Here is a 14,674-nt window from a genome sequence, read left to right as displayed (position 1 = left end):
TAATGGAGAAAGCCTTTTCAAACAAAATCATGATCGATCTACAAAATACCCATAACCTTAAAGCCCGATGACTCCTTGTATATCGCACCTTCTTTCTACTACACCTCCACCGGGGAAATACATGTTAGCTTGGTACACCAACTACTAGTATCTTTCAGGGAAATCTCGCTAATCACTAACTTTGCCACCTTCCCACGCTAACATGTATTACCCCTGAGGAGGTGTACTGTTTGCCGTACCCAATCGTGACGTGATCAGCTTCGCAGTGGGGCCAATTCCAAGACCGAGCTGTTCCGATGGAGAGAGGATGGGGAAATTGCGTAGGACTGTGGAGCCTTCTTTCTGCTAGATCTGATTGGCCAACGAAGGACAGTCTTAACTCCACCTTAAGGCTCTCTTGCTGCTAGCTCGAGGCAGCAGCCCTTGGCGGTGAACCAGGAAACAGCTCTCAGCTCCCCTCTCCCACTTTTACATCGCCCCAGTGACCTCCATTTGATATCATCTTCCTCAACTACTTCAACTCCATTCAAATAACATATCCTCGCACCTCAGCACATTTCGTATCTCGCCTCGCTGCATTGTTTTTAATAGCTGGTCCTATGGTCTCGTACCACCTCGGAGATCGCCCAGCACGGGTGCGACTCCTCAGAAGTAGTACCGAGCCCGCGAAGATGCAAGGCACCTGCGACGGCCCGGGCGGCGCCTGAGAGGAGAGATTCCGGCGGCGGAGGCCGCTCGTTGAAACCTTTCACCAACCTTCTCTCTCCGTACTTCTGCCGCAAGATCCATCTATGACACAGTCGCCTTGCCTGTCATATTACGGCCTCGTTTTCAATCGCCAAAATGTCTCTCAAAGCCGCCAACAAGAAGCACACGTCCCAGGCATGCCCGAGGCCTATGTTTCTCGCGTATTGAGGTCCGATTCTACCTGCGTCCTGCTTGCCTGCCCACTTTGCTGACATTGGCCGCCCTCTAGTAACACCCATCCTTTGCAATTGCCGCGGGCCATCGCTGGCATTCCCAAGCTGTGGATGCTATATGACGAGTCTGTGACGGAGCTTAGCCAGGCCGCCAGAGGCTCTTCGGCGCTTGGTTGCAACATGCTCGACAGCCGAGGAGCTCCACGACCCCACGCTTCGGGCGTTGGCTACTATTTCGCTCCCACTTATGCTTGGGCGGGCCGTTTTACGACCCGACCTCGTCCTGGGCAGGACGGAAAAAGGCCCATGGGTTGACCGGCGTACTCGGACGTGTCAACGGTGAATATGGTGTGAAAGTGGCATGCGTTACGAACCGCAAACGATTATATGGCTGCATCATAGAGAGGTTTATGGAACCAGTGTTTCGGTGAGTTCGCTACGTGCACGTCGCTCTTTCCGCAATGGGTGCTGACACTGTTCAGCGTTTCTCGCCTAGATGTTGCTCTTCCAGGGGCGTTCAGGCACTGGGACTTTAGAAGCCACACGAATTACGACTGCTGTGCGATGGAGAAGAACGAATCATCAGCTCCACATGAATCTCTGGTCAACCATTACGTGGTCGTCCGTGTTCATCTTTCTCCACGTTGAACAACAGTCTGGTTTGATCCCGCTTTGGGACATTTGTTTAGCCTCGGTAATATCTATCTCGACACTGTATTTGCAAATTCGGTCTTCAAAACGGCTTGACCAGTAGGTCAATTGTCCGCTGTTCGATTTTGGTGGCTATCTTGGCAGTAATGTGCGTATCCCTTGCCTCGTATAATCACGGGTTATCTTGACTAACTCGTTTGGAAGAGGGGAGGCAGTGCTGCCCCGAGCCTCGTCCTAGGCACGACGTTAAAAGGCCTCTGCCGACTGACTGTCTCTAGCTTCCACGCTAGACTATCAGCAGCTTTCACGCTAGATTTCGGTCGGGTAGTGACCACGACCACAGCTGAATAACCGACTGACGGTCACTAGATTACCCTAGATGCCAGTCGGTGATATTGTGTGATTAACTAGTGTTGGACTCACCCACACCCACGGCATTGGAATACCCCATAACCACGGTGAACGAGTCCCCGACCCAATTGAGTTGCCTCTGCCGTTGGCTCTACAGGGTTGATCTTGGATAAATCAGCGGTACCCAATTTCACTGGTGAGCCCGCCGGAAAACTTTTTTTTTTTAAAAAAAAAAAAAAAAAAAAAAAAGGAAAGAAAAAGTTGCACCTGCTTTTGGTCTCTTTTATTTTGAAGTTTAGAGTTTTTGAGCTGAGCTTCCGTTGGTTTTTCCGGGTCAGGTTTTTATAATCAAGCATAGACAATTGGGTTTATGTCGTTGAGGTAGACTGGGATGAAAATACTTTGCCATCTCGTATTTACGAGAAGGCCTCAGAATTATTCGACCTGGGCTGCCAGTCCATATTAGGCGGGATCTTCTCTGAAGGAGATAAGCGCGATAGTAGGGTGAGGTGCCTAGAGCCCCCTCAAGTCTTTGACTGCGACAGCAGCAATGCTGTAGCACGGAACTCGAGGTTACGCCATTGAGGGGGCGCGCGCGGCAGAGACCCTTGCTCCGGAGCCAGCGTCTCGGACTCGGCCGGTACGTCATGATCAAATCTCCGCTTTGTTGATATGGCGTACTGACGAACCATAGAGGAGGATCCGGGGGTATTACGACTTGCCAGGAAGCGTCAAACAGGTCGCGCCCGGCTTGTATCTTACTCCCAAACGCCTGATGAGGGGTTGCCTGTGAGCAACAAAGGCTTGGCTGGTCGCGTCTCCAAGGGGACAGTTACGCTACTGGTCGTGCTGATTCCTCGGGCCTTGCCTGTATCCGGCCCTCAACCACGTTCTCAGCTCACCAATGTGTCGACAATGGGGGTCTTCGGGGGTGGGTTTGTGTTCTCGAGGGAATGATGCCTGTTGATTTCCTTCCTGTACATAGCAGACAGAACATTCTCGAATCCAAGCCGACATTGGCCTCCGCATCCAGGCCCATTTGCGATTGTAGAGGACGTGAAGGTGACCTTTTTGCCTGTGTAAGTAAATGATCAGACCACAGGCCGTGCTTCTACCTCTGGGCATGCTTGAGGATACCTTATGTATTATCATAATGCATTGGGAGCGGGGGAGCCAGACTCGTCACCCCACCTCTCCGCATTTGCTTGCTCCCCACGATACGACACGACCGGGCCGACAAGCGGCTCCCCCAGGGTTGCGGGTCAATAGTTTTGCCTGGCTGGGTGAAAACGAAACAAGCTGGACCCCGGCTGCACTTCTGATGGCCGGCAAGGGCGTGGACCGTGTACTTCACCTACCTTACCTTCCCCCCTGATAGGACGCCCAGCTAAGATGGCTGCCTTTGTCCCGTGTCTGACCCTTTCTTTCCTCGTCCTTCCTCCCTTACCCGCCTAGCAACCCCGAGAAACTCAAGAAGCCAATATGGCCGGCGCGGAGACGGAGACGGCCCAGCCAGCAGACGGCGCCGAGTACCGCCAGTACCTGCCCGACCTGACCACGCCGCGCTTCACGGCCATGCAGAAGCAGGACGCCCACGAGTACGCCGAGGAATTCATAAATGGCGGCAGGCCGCCGTGGCTGCATGCCCTGTACCTGCACTGGCGCAACCTGTTCCAGGAGCCCTTCAAGGGCGTCACCAACGACGGTGCGTCTTTCCCCTTGCCGGTGGGTGGTTTTGGTCTTTACTGACACGGTGCTCGCTCAGGCCATGTGCGTCCCGGCCTGTTCACGCTGCAGGACGAGGGCATGCCCATCGACGACATCGTGGCGGCGGCGCGCGCGCTATTTAGCAAGCTGTCGGCCGAGCAGCTGGCGGCTGTGCAGTACCACGTCGACTCGCCCGAGTGGCGGTCGTGGTCCAACCCCGAGTTCCTGCTCAGCGACAAGGGCGTGCGGCTAGACGAGCTGGCGCGCGACGCCCGCGACGCCGCCCTGGCCGTGGTGGCCGCCACGCTGTCGCCCGAGGGCTACGCCAAGGCCGTGGCCGCCATGCGCATCAACGGCTTCCTAGGCGAGCTGGTCGGCGCCCCGCGCGTCTGCAACGAGTTCTCGTACAACCTGGTGCTGTTCGGCGAGCCGTCGGCCGAGCAGCCCTGGGGCTTCTCCTTCTACGGCCACCACCTGTGCCTCAACGTGTTCCTGTACAAGACGCAGGCCGTGCTGTCGCCGTGGTTCACGGGCGCAGAGCCCAACCTCGTCGACGCCGGCCCCCACGCTGGCACGCGCATCCTGCAGCGCGAGGAGGCGCTCGGCCTGGAGCTGATGCAGAGCCTGCCGGCGGCGCAGCAGGCGGCCGCGCGCATCTTCGCCGAGCTGCGCGACCCGGCCATGCCGCACGGCCGCTGGAACCACGACGACCAGCGCCACCTGTGCGGCGCGTACCGCGACAACCGCGTGGTGCCGTACGAGGGCGTGCGCGTGGCCGACCTGGGCGCCGCGCAGCAGGCGCTCGTCGAGCGCATCCTCGACGAGTACCTGCTGTACCTGCCGGCGCGGGCGCGGGCGCTGCGGCTGGCGCAGCTGCGCGCCTGGTTCCGCGAGACGTACTTTTGCTGGATCGGCGGCTTCGCCGACGCCGACGCCTTCTACTACCGCCTGCAGAGCCCCGTCGTCGTCGTCGAGTTCGACCACCACTCGGGCGTCTTCCTGACCAACACGGACCCGGCAAAGTTTCACATCCACACGCTGCTGCGCACGCCCAACGGCGGCGACTACGGGATGGCGCTGCGGCCGTTGATAGCAGGCGTCGAGCAGGCGTTTATCTGGGAAGGCTAGTCAGTCAGTCAAAAATGGATGGATGGGAATTGTACAGAGGAGCTGAGATTGGTTGGGGAGGGAAATATAGACCAAGAAACAGAAACAGGAACAGGAACAGGAACAGGAACAATGGGACTCGAATCGATTTCGCCGCTTCAACACGGGATAGGAAGGGAAAAGGCTGAGAGGGAGAATAGTCAAGACGTTTAAATTTATTTTGAATAAAAAAATCGGGATCAACGGGACGAGAAGCTTGAACATATGAGAACCGTGTTAAGAGGGGGTATTGAAGCGTTTCTCTTCTCGCCACAGCACCCACCGCCTTTCCCCCTGATATTGATATTTATATGTCATATTTTGTCTATACTAGGCAAACCAAGAAGCAAGCCACCAAAAAGCACTAACCAAAATCGTAATGTCGTTGGCCATTTCCCTCCGCAGCTCTGCACACCTGCCTATCGACCAACTGTACACGTCTCCATGGCGGCAAGCGAATTATCGTGTAGCTGTCCACATGGCCCAACATCACAGCGAAGCAAGATATTCATTCCCAGCTTGTCTTGCTGGCCACTAGCTTCTCACTGAACTCCTAGGAAGCAGCCCCCAGTTTCCTCCACACGAGCATTTCCGCTGCTGGCCCAAGACAAAAGTGAAGCCCGGGCGTGTTCCCCAAACATCCTCCATGACGGACGCGCAGCGCACACACCGGCGCCACTGCGGACCCGTGTCGTCGGCCGCCCCCCCGTGAGAGAGAGAGCTATTCTTGGCAGCCTTGGGGCCACTGAACAGCTCGACGCGCTTGAACACGTCGATGTATCTGCCGGCCGCCTTCTTCGAAGCCAGGATCTTGCGGTTGTCGTCCACTTCCAAGATGTCATAGTTTCCAAAATATAACCTTGCCGGGTCCGTTTGGCTGCGGAAAGCCGGCAGGCTGCTGTTGAAAAACTTGAAAAGCACGTCACGAAACCCCGGCGGCGGGTTGGCAGCCAGCAGCATGTCCAACTCGCAATGTGTCTGCGCCTTTTTCACCAGCTGCTCATTGGCATTGTTGTTTTGGCCCTGCTGCGAGTTTCCTTGGTCCCGCTGCTTGGGCTTGGATGTGAGCCCGGAAAGAGTCCTCTGGTAGGCCGCTTTGATTTCCTGGCTCAGTCCCCCGATGAGCGCGTCAAACTTCTGGACTTTGACGAGATTTGAGTTGGTCGAGCGCGCCATCTTTTGATATGCATGGTAAAGAGGCTCCGACGGGCGAGCCGTTGGGTTGGTAGAGTCGCCATCCTTTTGCTTCTGGTAGAAGTGGGCGGCACGGATGCACAGCGAATCGAGATGTACAAGCCTGCGACAGGCAGCTGATAGGAAGCCCCGTGTAGAAGAACAAAGCAGCAGATGCAAAGATACGTCGTCTTGAGACTGCAAGTAGGGTGCCAGCTCGGAAAAGCGCTTTGGGTCTGCCAGGATACCCATGAAGACGGGATCGCCAAGAAGTCCAAAAATGCAGTCGGTTATCCAGGAAAGAAGGTCGACAGCCCATTTGGCACAGCCAGCCAGGGCATCTACTACCTCGGGCTCATCCAAAGGAATCAGCTTTTCCTTGAGATTTGCGGGCGTATTGCTTGCAATGGTGATGAGAATGACAATGTTTCGAACGTTAAGAGCCAGCATGGCAAACTTGCCGCTGAAGGAGCGAGGTTGAAACTCGCCGTGAAACCCAAGGTGGTTGAGAATGCTGAGACAGAGCTGCAGGTTGTAGTTTCTGACAAGTTGGTCGTGGTGAGCGTCCTCGGAGTAGTCGACAGAGAACTTAAGCATGTTGACCATCTCTCTGATCCAAGCAGACGTGAAATCTATAACAAAGTGCGTCAGAGGTTGATGCCGCACTAGGCGTTGTCAAGAAATCAACAGACAACACAACACACCTGGCTTCCGAGTAAAAGGGCGCACAATGGCTAGGATGTCGTCGCAATTTGTTTGATGAGCGGCAGAAGACGATATTGCCAAAGTCAACGCTCCCAACACGGCGTTGTACTGGCCTGAGAAATGTCAGCGCAGGGTGCTCGCGCACATTGTCTTTTTCACCTGCGAGTTACCACTTACGGCTGTCTTGCAGTGCGGTGACTGGATCGTCCATGGGGTAATGCAGCCTGTTCCACTTAATAGATCCATCCTCGCACACTTGGGCAAAGGAGCAATTAGTGGGAGAGAAGACTGCCTGAAGGCCTGGAGATGAAGTTAGCTCTAAGCCAGATGCTCTGGGGCATGTCGACACTTACATGGAGTATCATTTGTGAACTGGAATCCGACTTGAACGGGGCTGTTGATGCAAGCAATATTGTGCTCATTGTATATCTCGTTCATTGTGGCTCGATCGCGGTACTGAACCGTACCGTCGCTGAAGACAAAGCAAATAACTCGGCCCAATTGCATTAAGTGGATTGAAACAATGATCTTGGGTATTACAACCGGGTCAAGTTTGCGCAGACGGCTCGTACTCTGGTGTCGAGTTAGCCACGTGCTACGGAAAGAAAGAAAATAGAAACCCCCCCCCCCCGCTCTTCGATTTGAGACGTACTGGAGGAGATGCTGCTGCATTCTTAGAACCTAACTGTGCAAAGGCAGGATGGAGAGTCTGTGGCTGATCACTCAGAACTTCCCATCGATCGATGATACTCTGAGACTCCTGATTGTAAGAAGTATCTCGTGGCAGGTAGGACCGCACAGTGAGCACGACCGGCGGGGTCAGTAACGGCGGGTTGATGGATTCTACCAAAGGAGGGAGAGTCTGGATATGAGAGAGCTGGGCCATGGACATGTCTAGACTAGACTCGCTCGGGCCGTACTGAAGCCAGCTCGTAACGGCGACGTGGCTCTCTTTGATGGCTGGGTTCAAATGTATGCTCCCGGGAGGCGCCTGCCTGTCGGACGGCTGGGGCAAGCCCCATTGTATCGATGCGCGGATAACCCTCAACTGCTTCGAGGCGGTTGCTAGTGAGATCAGGAGCTGGTTCTTGATGTCTGTGCATATCGACGCATGGGTGATGAGATCGTCGGACGAGGTGACGCTCTCGAGTTCTAGGGATGCCTCCTCAATGCGAGCGCTGTTTTGGGAAAAGAAGAGCTTGAGGACACCGCTAGCAGTGACCACCAAGAATGCGCTCTTGTTCGGATTCGGATGCAAGGGCCCAAAGGGAGGAGAGAACAGGGTCTCATACTTGTAGGCAGACTGATTCCATACAGCGGAACCATGGACAACAAGAAACTGGGAGCCAGCGTAAGCACAGGTGGACGTGTTGGGGGGGCAGGGCAGACAAGGAGACAACACACCTGCTTGGTGTGGTGAGAGGTAAGGGGTAGCCAGTAGCAGCCTACAACGGCGTTCAGGTCATCAACGGGGTCAACATCGAAGCGGCGCAAGCTGTAGGGGCGGTTGAGGGCGATAGAGAAGCTCATGAGGGTGACGCGGCCGACAGCGTCGATGACGGCGAGCTCGGGAATGCCGGTAGCAGCCCAGGCAAGGTGGGTGATGGGCCCGCCCTGCTGGGCGAGGGGGGGGGTGTACCAGGGGTTGGGGTCGGTGAGCTCCCAGTCGCCCGAGTCGGGGCGGCAGCGCAGGAAGCGCAAGTCGAGGGTGTGGCCGTCCTTGGCGATGGCGGCGATGGTTCCCTGGCGGGACCAGGCAATGCCCTGACAGCAGCCGCGGGCGCGCAGCTCATCGAGGCGCTGCTGGAGCTGCTTGCTGGGGGAAGGACGGGCGGGGACCGGAGGCATGGGGAGGGCCAGCGAGTTGTCCATGACGGGATCGCCAAAAAGGTCGACGTCGTGCAGGGCGGCCATGGCACCATCCATACCATGCATGTCGGTATCGACGTCGACGCTGACGCCAACGCCGACGCCGACGACATCGAGGCTGCCGCCCAGCAGGAGGGGCATGTCTTGGTGGGCGCTCATGGCGTTCTCCACATGGCCAGGATGCTCCACGCGCGAGGGCAAACTGAAAGCGGCGGCGGCCAACACCAGAAAGAGGCCTTGGGCGGCTTTCTGCTAGTAGAGTCAGTTGTAGGTACCGCCTTGGTTGCCTTGGGTAAGGTGTGTGGTGCGTACCTACCTACCTATGTATGTACTGTATTGTGTAACCTGCCTGGGCACCCGAGGCCGGAAAGTATTCGTAGAAGCCTTGGGTGGGTGGGTATCTAACTCTATCTCTCGCAGGATAGGCTGTAAAATAAGACTACGCCTGTCCAAGGCAAAGAAATAAGAGAAGGGAGTAGGTCCGTCCGTATTGGCGGATGGAATATACCCAAGGCAGTGCTGCAGAGAGGGGAGCTGCACCGACCGCTTATACACGAGTAGGTGGATGCGTATAGAGAAAAGGCCAAAAGAAAAAAAATACTTTGTAGTGTAAAACAGGCGGAGTCTACCAAAACTTAATAACCCAAGTAAGCTCAGTGATGAAGCAGGAAATTTGGTGGATGGGGAAAAAGGTCTTAAGCTGCCGTGCTAATAACAAAAGAGGCGATGCAGCATTCCCCTAGCAAGGTATGATACGGGTCATAACTTTGGTGTATCAAGATCAATAGACGAGAGGACTGTGCTGGCTGAGAGACGGAGTCCATGGACAGACGAGTTAACTCGATAGCTGTAATCCGACAGAAAATAGAGTTGCGGAGGAGGGGCCTAGATCGGATCGCCTAGTTAGGGTGCCTTCAACGCCCATCCAAAAGCAGTTAGACTTAATACTACGTTTTGCGCTTCTTTTTTTGCCCTGCCCTGCCTCTCAGGGGAGGTGGCAGCAATGCCAAGCCTCAAGTTACCTAAGTTCCTACGTAAGCAACGAGCGTATTACAGGGAATGTCTCCGAGCAACCAGCGGAAAGCCCCAAGTTTCTTAGTCAGGCTGTTACGTATCATTACCTAGCCCGTACCCTACAGAGTACGTAGTACAGATGTTTCAGCCATTAGCCTCGAAGAACAAAGCACAAAGCGAGCATCTTCAAGAGAAATGCTTATTTGGGGACATGCGGCTGCTTTGGGACTCTTTGTGATGATGAACAAAAATAAATCCTTTTGCTCATGCATCAGGTCCCCTACCTACGATACATGCAATCCCCTCGGCACCCAGGTCCTTCCAGAGGGCTGTAGTCCAAGTCGAAGTGTGCGCAGAAGTGGACAATAAAGCGTCTCAATGCCACGCCTCAAATCCAAATTCTGGCATGTATTTACGTAGGTACCTATTTAGTTATTTGAAGATATTTGGTGTTGTCTGTTCAAATGGACAGCGGCTGGCGCATCCCACTTCAAATGGCGACCTTTTACATAACGACCTTACTTGCCTGACCTTTTTTGCATTTACACTACTAACAGAGCAACTCGTACATATCAACCTAATTCGGATAGAAATGCCTAAGGCTTGCGAGTTGTGACAAGCCTGTCGCGGCCCAAGCGGATTACTAGGAGGGGGCTGGGAACAATCGCGACTGGAACCAAGCAAGCAAGACAACGGACAGAACGCGAAGGTACGGCCTCCAGGTACTGTAATATCCGTCTCTACTTGCCAAGCACAAAGTTAGTTACTTACGGATACCAGATTGAGACCTGCTGCTATTGTGCGTGCACAGATGTGCGAATAAATTTCTTGTAACCAAGACATTTGCATACCAAATTCCCTACTCGGCACAATTCGAATTTTGGTTTGGAGCAACGAATTGCCTAGATATTGTTCCGAGGCGGACGGAAATTTCTCGCTTCCCCCAATGTAGGGACGGTAGGCACCCTAGGTAAGGTACTTTCGTTTGGTGTCGCGTCTTCTCATTAGGCTCATCAGGACTCGGGGAGTAATGGAAGAAGGTAAGGTAGATCTGGGGCGCGGTCGTGAGGTAAGGTTGTTCAGGGATGCGTGGTTATGGTAAAACAGAAAGTAGGGAGCCGAAGCCCTGCTTCGCCAGCCCGCCGCCAACGCCAACACGGTGTGGTACGGTACCTACGTAAACGCCAAACTCGCAAACCCAATTCCTTTCCCGTCCCGTCAGCCAGCCCCGGCAAAGAACGTCGTCAAATCGTCTACCTCAACAACGCGAGTCACCTCCCTTTCACATTGTTCTTTTTTGCCCACCAACCGACGTGTCGAATGCCCGCCCAAGAATCGCACACACATTATTCACCGCTCAGCGAACACGACAAAGACATCGCCGAAAGAGAAAAAGAGGCTCCAAAAAGAGAAGGAATCCACAATTCCAGTCATGATATAACAAGCCGCCGCCATTCTCATTTCCACTCCTCTTTGCGCGGCCTCCCGTAACCCTGTTGGGCATTTTGTCTCGCACTGCAAAGGCAAAACCTGCCGAGAAAGCGCACCAACGCCCGGACACGGCTGCAGTCATGGAGCACTTACGACGCCCACCGTCATCGCCCCCTTCCTCTCCTCTCTCGGTTCTTTCTCAATCGCCCTCGCTGCCCCCGTCGCCGCTCATGTTGGACGCTTCGAAACGGTACCCTTCGCCCAGCTCCTCCACCGTCTCAAGCGCCGCCACCTCGGGCAGAGCGTCACCCATGAAGGCCTCGGACCTGTCCGATGCAACGGCTACGACTGAGGAAATCCAGGTGCGCACCGACGGCCCCCCGCCTCCCAAGCGCCGTCGGCTCGCTGCCCCGAGGCCGCGCACTACGGCCTACGTCGACCTCGAGGCCCGCAACCCCCAGGACGACGAGAACCTGGATACGCTGCTGGCAGCCCTACGCAAGAAAAAAAGGATTGTCGTCATAGCCGGTGCTGGAATTTCTGTTTCGGCTGGAAGTGAGTGCCTCTCTGCGCCGCGCCGCGCTGTTGCGCCCACCGCCCAACACTCGCGAATTTGCTGACATCCATGGTTTCAAGTCCCCGATTTCCGCTCTTCTACGGGCCTCTTCAGCACCCTGCGCAGCCAACACAAGCTCAAGGCGTCAGGGAAACACTTGTTTGACGCCTCCGTCTACAAGCACAACGCTTCTACAGAGTCTTTCCATACAATGGTCCGCGAATTGGCGCACCTGACGTCACAAGCCGAACCTACCCCCTTCCACCACATGCTGGCCTCTATCGCCGAAGAAGGCCGCCTCATGCGCCTCTACAGCCAGAACATTGACAGCATCGACACCCAAATGCCGCCCCTAGCAACCAATGTCCCCCTCAACACCAAGGGTCCCTGGCCAACCACTGTCCAGCTCCATGGCGGGCTCGAGAAGATGGTGTGCACCAAGTGCGGTCATCTCGAGGCCTTCAATGCCTCGCTCTTTGAAGGACCCGAGCCACCCCTGTGTGAGAAATGCAGGGAACAGGACCAGGTCCGGACCGCCTTCGCCGGAAAGCGTAGCCACGGCATCGGGAGGCTACGGCCTAGAATCGTGCTCTACAACGAGTACAACCCGGACGAGGAAGCCATTGGCAACGTATCAAAGGCTGACTTGCGGCGGGTACCCGATGCTGTGATTGTGGTTGGCACTAGCTTAAAGATCCCCGGTGTCCGGAGGATCGTCAAGGAGATGTGCCAGTTGACCCGGAGCAGACGAGATGGTATAACCGCTTGGCTTAACCTCGACCCGGAACCCCAGGGTGTCGAGTTCAAGGACTGTTGGGATTTGGTGGTTAGGGGAAAGTGCGATGATATCGCCGAGCTCGTAAACCTGCCTCGTTGGGATCAGCAAGATATAGGAGATCGGGATTCCTACATGGTTACAGGCGACGAGCTGAAGGAGAAGCGGTTGGCGGACAGCCTGAATCGCGCCAGGGTTGACGTCCTCCTCGAGCGTAAGCGCAAGCGAGATACTCCGGAAGATCTGGAACCCGCACGTCCCCCGGCGGTGGAACGGACGCCAACAAGCACTCTTTTTAGGCTCGCCGAGCAAGTCGAAGGGGGCATGCCAACACCCAGTGCAAGTCCCAGGATCCGGAGCCCCCTTCCGGTTGGCAAGGTTTCGGGCAATGTTTCTAGCAAAGGGAAGACGAAGCAGAGCACCCTCGCTTTTGGCAGTCTCGACGCTCCCAAAACCAAGAGCTCAAGTTCTGTGCCCATCAAGGGGAAGACAGCGGTTCAGCGAAAACCACGGCAGCCGAAGAAAGACCAACCTAAACCGCCCAAAGACAAGCTTAACAGGCTTGACCGGGCATTCAAGGCTACAAAATCAACAGCGACCAAGCCCCCCAAGGCTCTCAACGAGAAGCTTGTCTTGGGTCTCAAGCCGTGCGGCCTCCCATCGCCACTTGAATTGTCAACCGACCTGCCATCGTTGTCAGCTCTACCCGCACTACGCCCGCCTACCAAGACGCAAGCATTTATCTCGCAAACGGAGGAATCGGCAGCAACGAGCAGTGAGCTTAGCCTCTACATCTCTTCCAGTCCCCCGGCCACTCCAGTCTTGGGACCCAAGATGACTGAGACCATCTCTCCCACTTCTAAACCCCAGAGTCTCTCTCACCTTATTGATTAATGACATCTTCGTGGACTGGCTGTCTCTGTCTTCGGCATGGGTTCAGAGATGGTGTATGGCAAAAGCAGCCCGCTTCGCCAGAGACAGCGCGATGTCCTGTCCGTCAACGACACTTGCATTTATGTACGTTTGCGCGCAACATTATCTAACATTCCATGGTCTACTCCGCCGCATGTACATTGGAGCTGGACTATGTGTATAAAAGAAAACTAAGGTCGCCACCTATCTGGATATTATCCTTTTCGTCTAGTAACCAACCAATCCATCTTTTCTGGGGGGTTTCTTTTGTCAAGCATTATCGGAGAGGGGAAAAATATAACACCCCTAGGTGTTGGGAGTTCTTCGGGTTCGTAACCTTAGGTATGTCGCCGGCTGGTTCCGGCCACTAACTGGGGCTCTGAAAAGTACTGATAGATGGCAATTTATGTTGCATCCTCGTTTTGATACGCATCTACATGGCATGTCTAGTTGGCTACCAATACAGACTATTTTGGAGGGGAATTGGTGGGGAGGACACAAGAGTCGAGTTCGGGGCGTGCATGTATATATATACTACACAAGATTCTCATTCCCACCCGTATTTATCTATCTACCAAGTATTAGTTAGAGCTGCTGAGAGTAAGAGAGGAGTACTACATTTCAAGACTTCAATATTTTAAATGAGAATTATGGTATTCAGTCCTTCAATTCACTTCATTCACCCGTGCAGTCTTGTGCCCGCTCTTTCTCTCTGCCACTATCTGGGATTTCCATGACGAAAGAGCTAGAACGTAGCCCCTGCTGCTAACAATACCTTGCCCAACATGCAAACTTACAGCCAAATACAATCCAATCCCTGAATAATTATTAGCGGGGGACTTTCCAAGATTTAAAAGGCCTCAATTCCCTATGGCTCGCCCTATAGGTTTTTCGCCGAGGGAGGTAATAACTATTAGAACCCCTCTTCTGGAATCCTAGAGGCATATCTCCTCCCTGAAAGTACCTATTAAAGGCCTTTTCTGCGGACAATAATCTTCTCCTTGTTCCTAGGTACTAGGCCAACAATTCAGGGATTGGAGTGTAGAGCTAAGTTGGTCATGGGAACCCATAGCCAAGTACCTTATTTATGTGGACAACATGCTTTGCAAACTAGGTATCTACCTTATCCACACGTAAGAACGAACGCACACGCATGTGCATGTGCATGTGCATGTAGTGCGTGTCTAGCTCCTTAAGCACGTAGGTGCCCACTAGAAGCTCGCTGGAGGTAGAGTTAATGAGAACCAACCTTTGACAGATCCCTTTGGGGGGCATCTGAGGAAACACGCAACACAAAAGACTCGCTATTTTGAACTGTAGGTGAAAAAGGTCTCCTAGATGAAGGAGAAAGAGAAGATTCCTGGTTCAAACGCCGGTAACTTGCCGATACCTGAGATTTCCATGTAACAGCTACCTAACTAAGAGATGGTTCTCTCTCTCGCGGAATCGGTACCCCCTGACAGC

At 54.4% G+C, this 14,674-nt stretch overlaps 3 protein-coding genes across 3 annotated transcripts; 2 read left to right on the top strand and 1 right to left on the bottom strand.

Annotated features, from left to right (window-relative positions):
* Positions 1-3,404: 3,404 nt before the first annotated feature.
* On the top strand, positions 3,405-4,757 carry B0T26DRAFT_681408 (uncharacterized protein; the record flags this gene model as incomplete). The annotated part of the gene is made up of 2 exons (XM_060440636.1): positions 3,405-3,627; positions 3,688-4,757. The coding sequence occupies 2 exons, from the start codon at positions 3,405-3,407 to the stop codon at positions 4,755-4,757; spliced, it is 1,293 nt and encodes a 430-aa protein (XP_060290633.1).
* A 276-nt stretch (positions 4,758-5,033) lies between these two features.
* On the bottom strand, positions 5,034-8,984 carry B0T26DRAFT_511845 (RNA polymerase II mediator complex subunit Sin4). The gene is made up of 7 exons (XM_060435432.1): positions 8,843-8,984; positions 8,058-8,771; positions 7,306-7,992; positions 7,007-7,226; positions 6,831-6,953; positions 6,653-6,766; positions 5,034-6,580 (listed from the first exon to the last, which is right to left on the bottom strand). The coding sequence occupies exons 2-7, from the start codon at positions 8,679-8,681 to the stop codon at positions 5,310-5,312; spliced, it is 3,039 nt and encodes a 1,012-aa protein (XP_060290632.1). The 5' UTR covers positions 8,682-8,771; positions 8,843-8,984; the 3' UTR covers positions 5,034-5,309.
* Positions 8,985-11,278: 2,294 nt separating this feature from the next.
* Positions 11,279-13,192, top strand: B0T26DRAFT_659225 (DHS-like NAD/FAD-binding domain-containing protein; the record flags this gene model as incomplete). Its single annotated transcript, XM_060438933.1, has 2 exons — positions 11,279-11,522; positions 11,604-13,192. 2 exons carry the CDS (start codon positions 11,279-11,281, stop codon positions 13,190-13,192), a joined length of 1,833 nt encoding a protein of 610 aa, XP_060290631.1.
* Between the last annotated feature and the right edge of the window lie 1,482 nt (positions 13,193-14,674).

The sequence above is a fragment of the Lasiosphaeria miniovina genome (genome assembly GCF_030549165.1).
Source record: "Lasiosphaeria miniovina strain SMH2392-1A chromosome Unknown B0T26scaffold_8, whole genome shotgun sequence".
In the NCBI taxonomy this organism is placed as follows: Eukaryota; Fungi; Ascomycota; class Sordariomycetes; order Sordariales; family Lasiosphaeriaceae; genus Lasiosphaeria; species Lasiosphaeria miniovina.
The sequence above is the reverse complement of the archived record's forward strand: the minus strand, read 5'-3'. Positions and strand labels throughout refer to the sequence as shown.

Bases quoted from the DNA above. Each gene is read 5' to 3' on its own strand.
- B0T26DRAFT_511845 (XM_060435432.1), bottom strand. From the start codon at position 8,681: ATGAGCGCCCACCAAGACATGCCCCTCCTGCTGGGCGGCAGCCTCGAT. The intron at 6,954-7,006 runs GTAAGTGTCGAC...CTTCATCTCCAG, and splicing joins GTTCACAAATGATACTCCAT to GCCTTCAGGCAGTCTTCTCT. The intron at 6,581-6,652 runs GTGTGTTGTGTT...ACTTTGTTATAG, and splicing joins CCCTTTTACTCGGAAGCCAG to ATTTCACGTCTGCTTGGATC.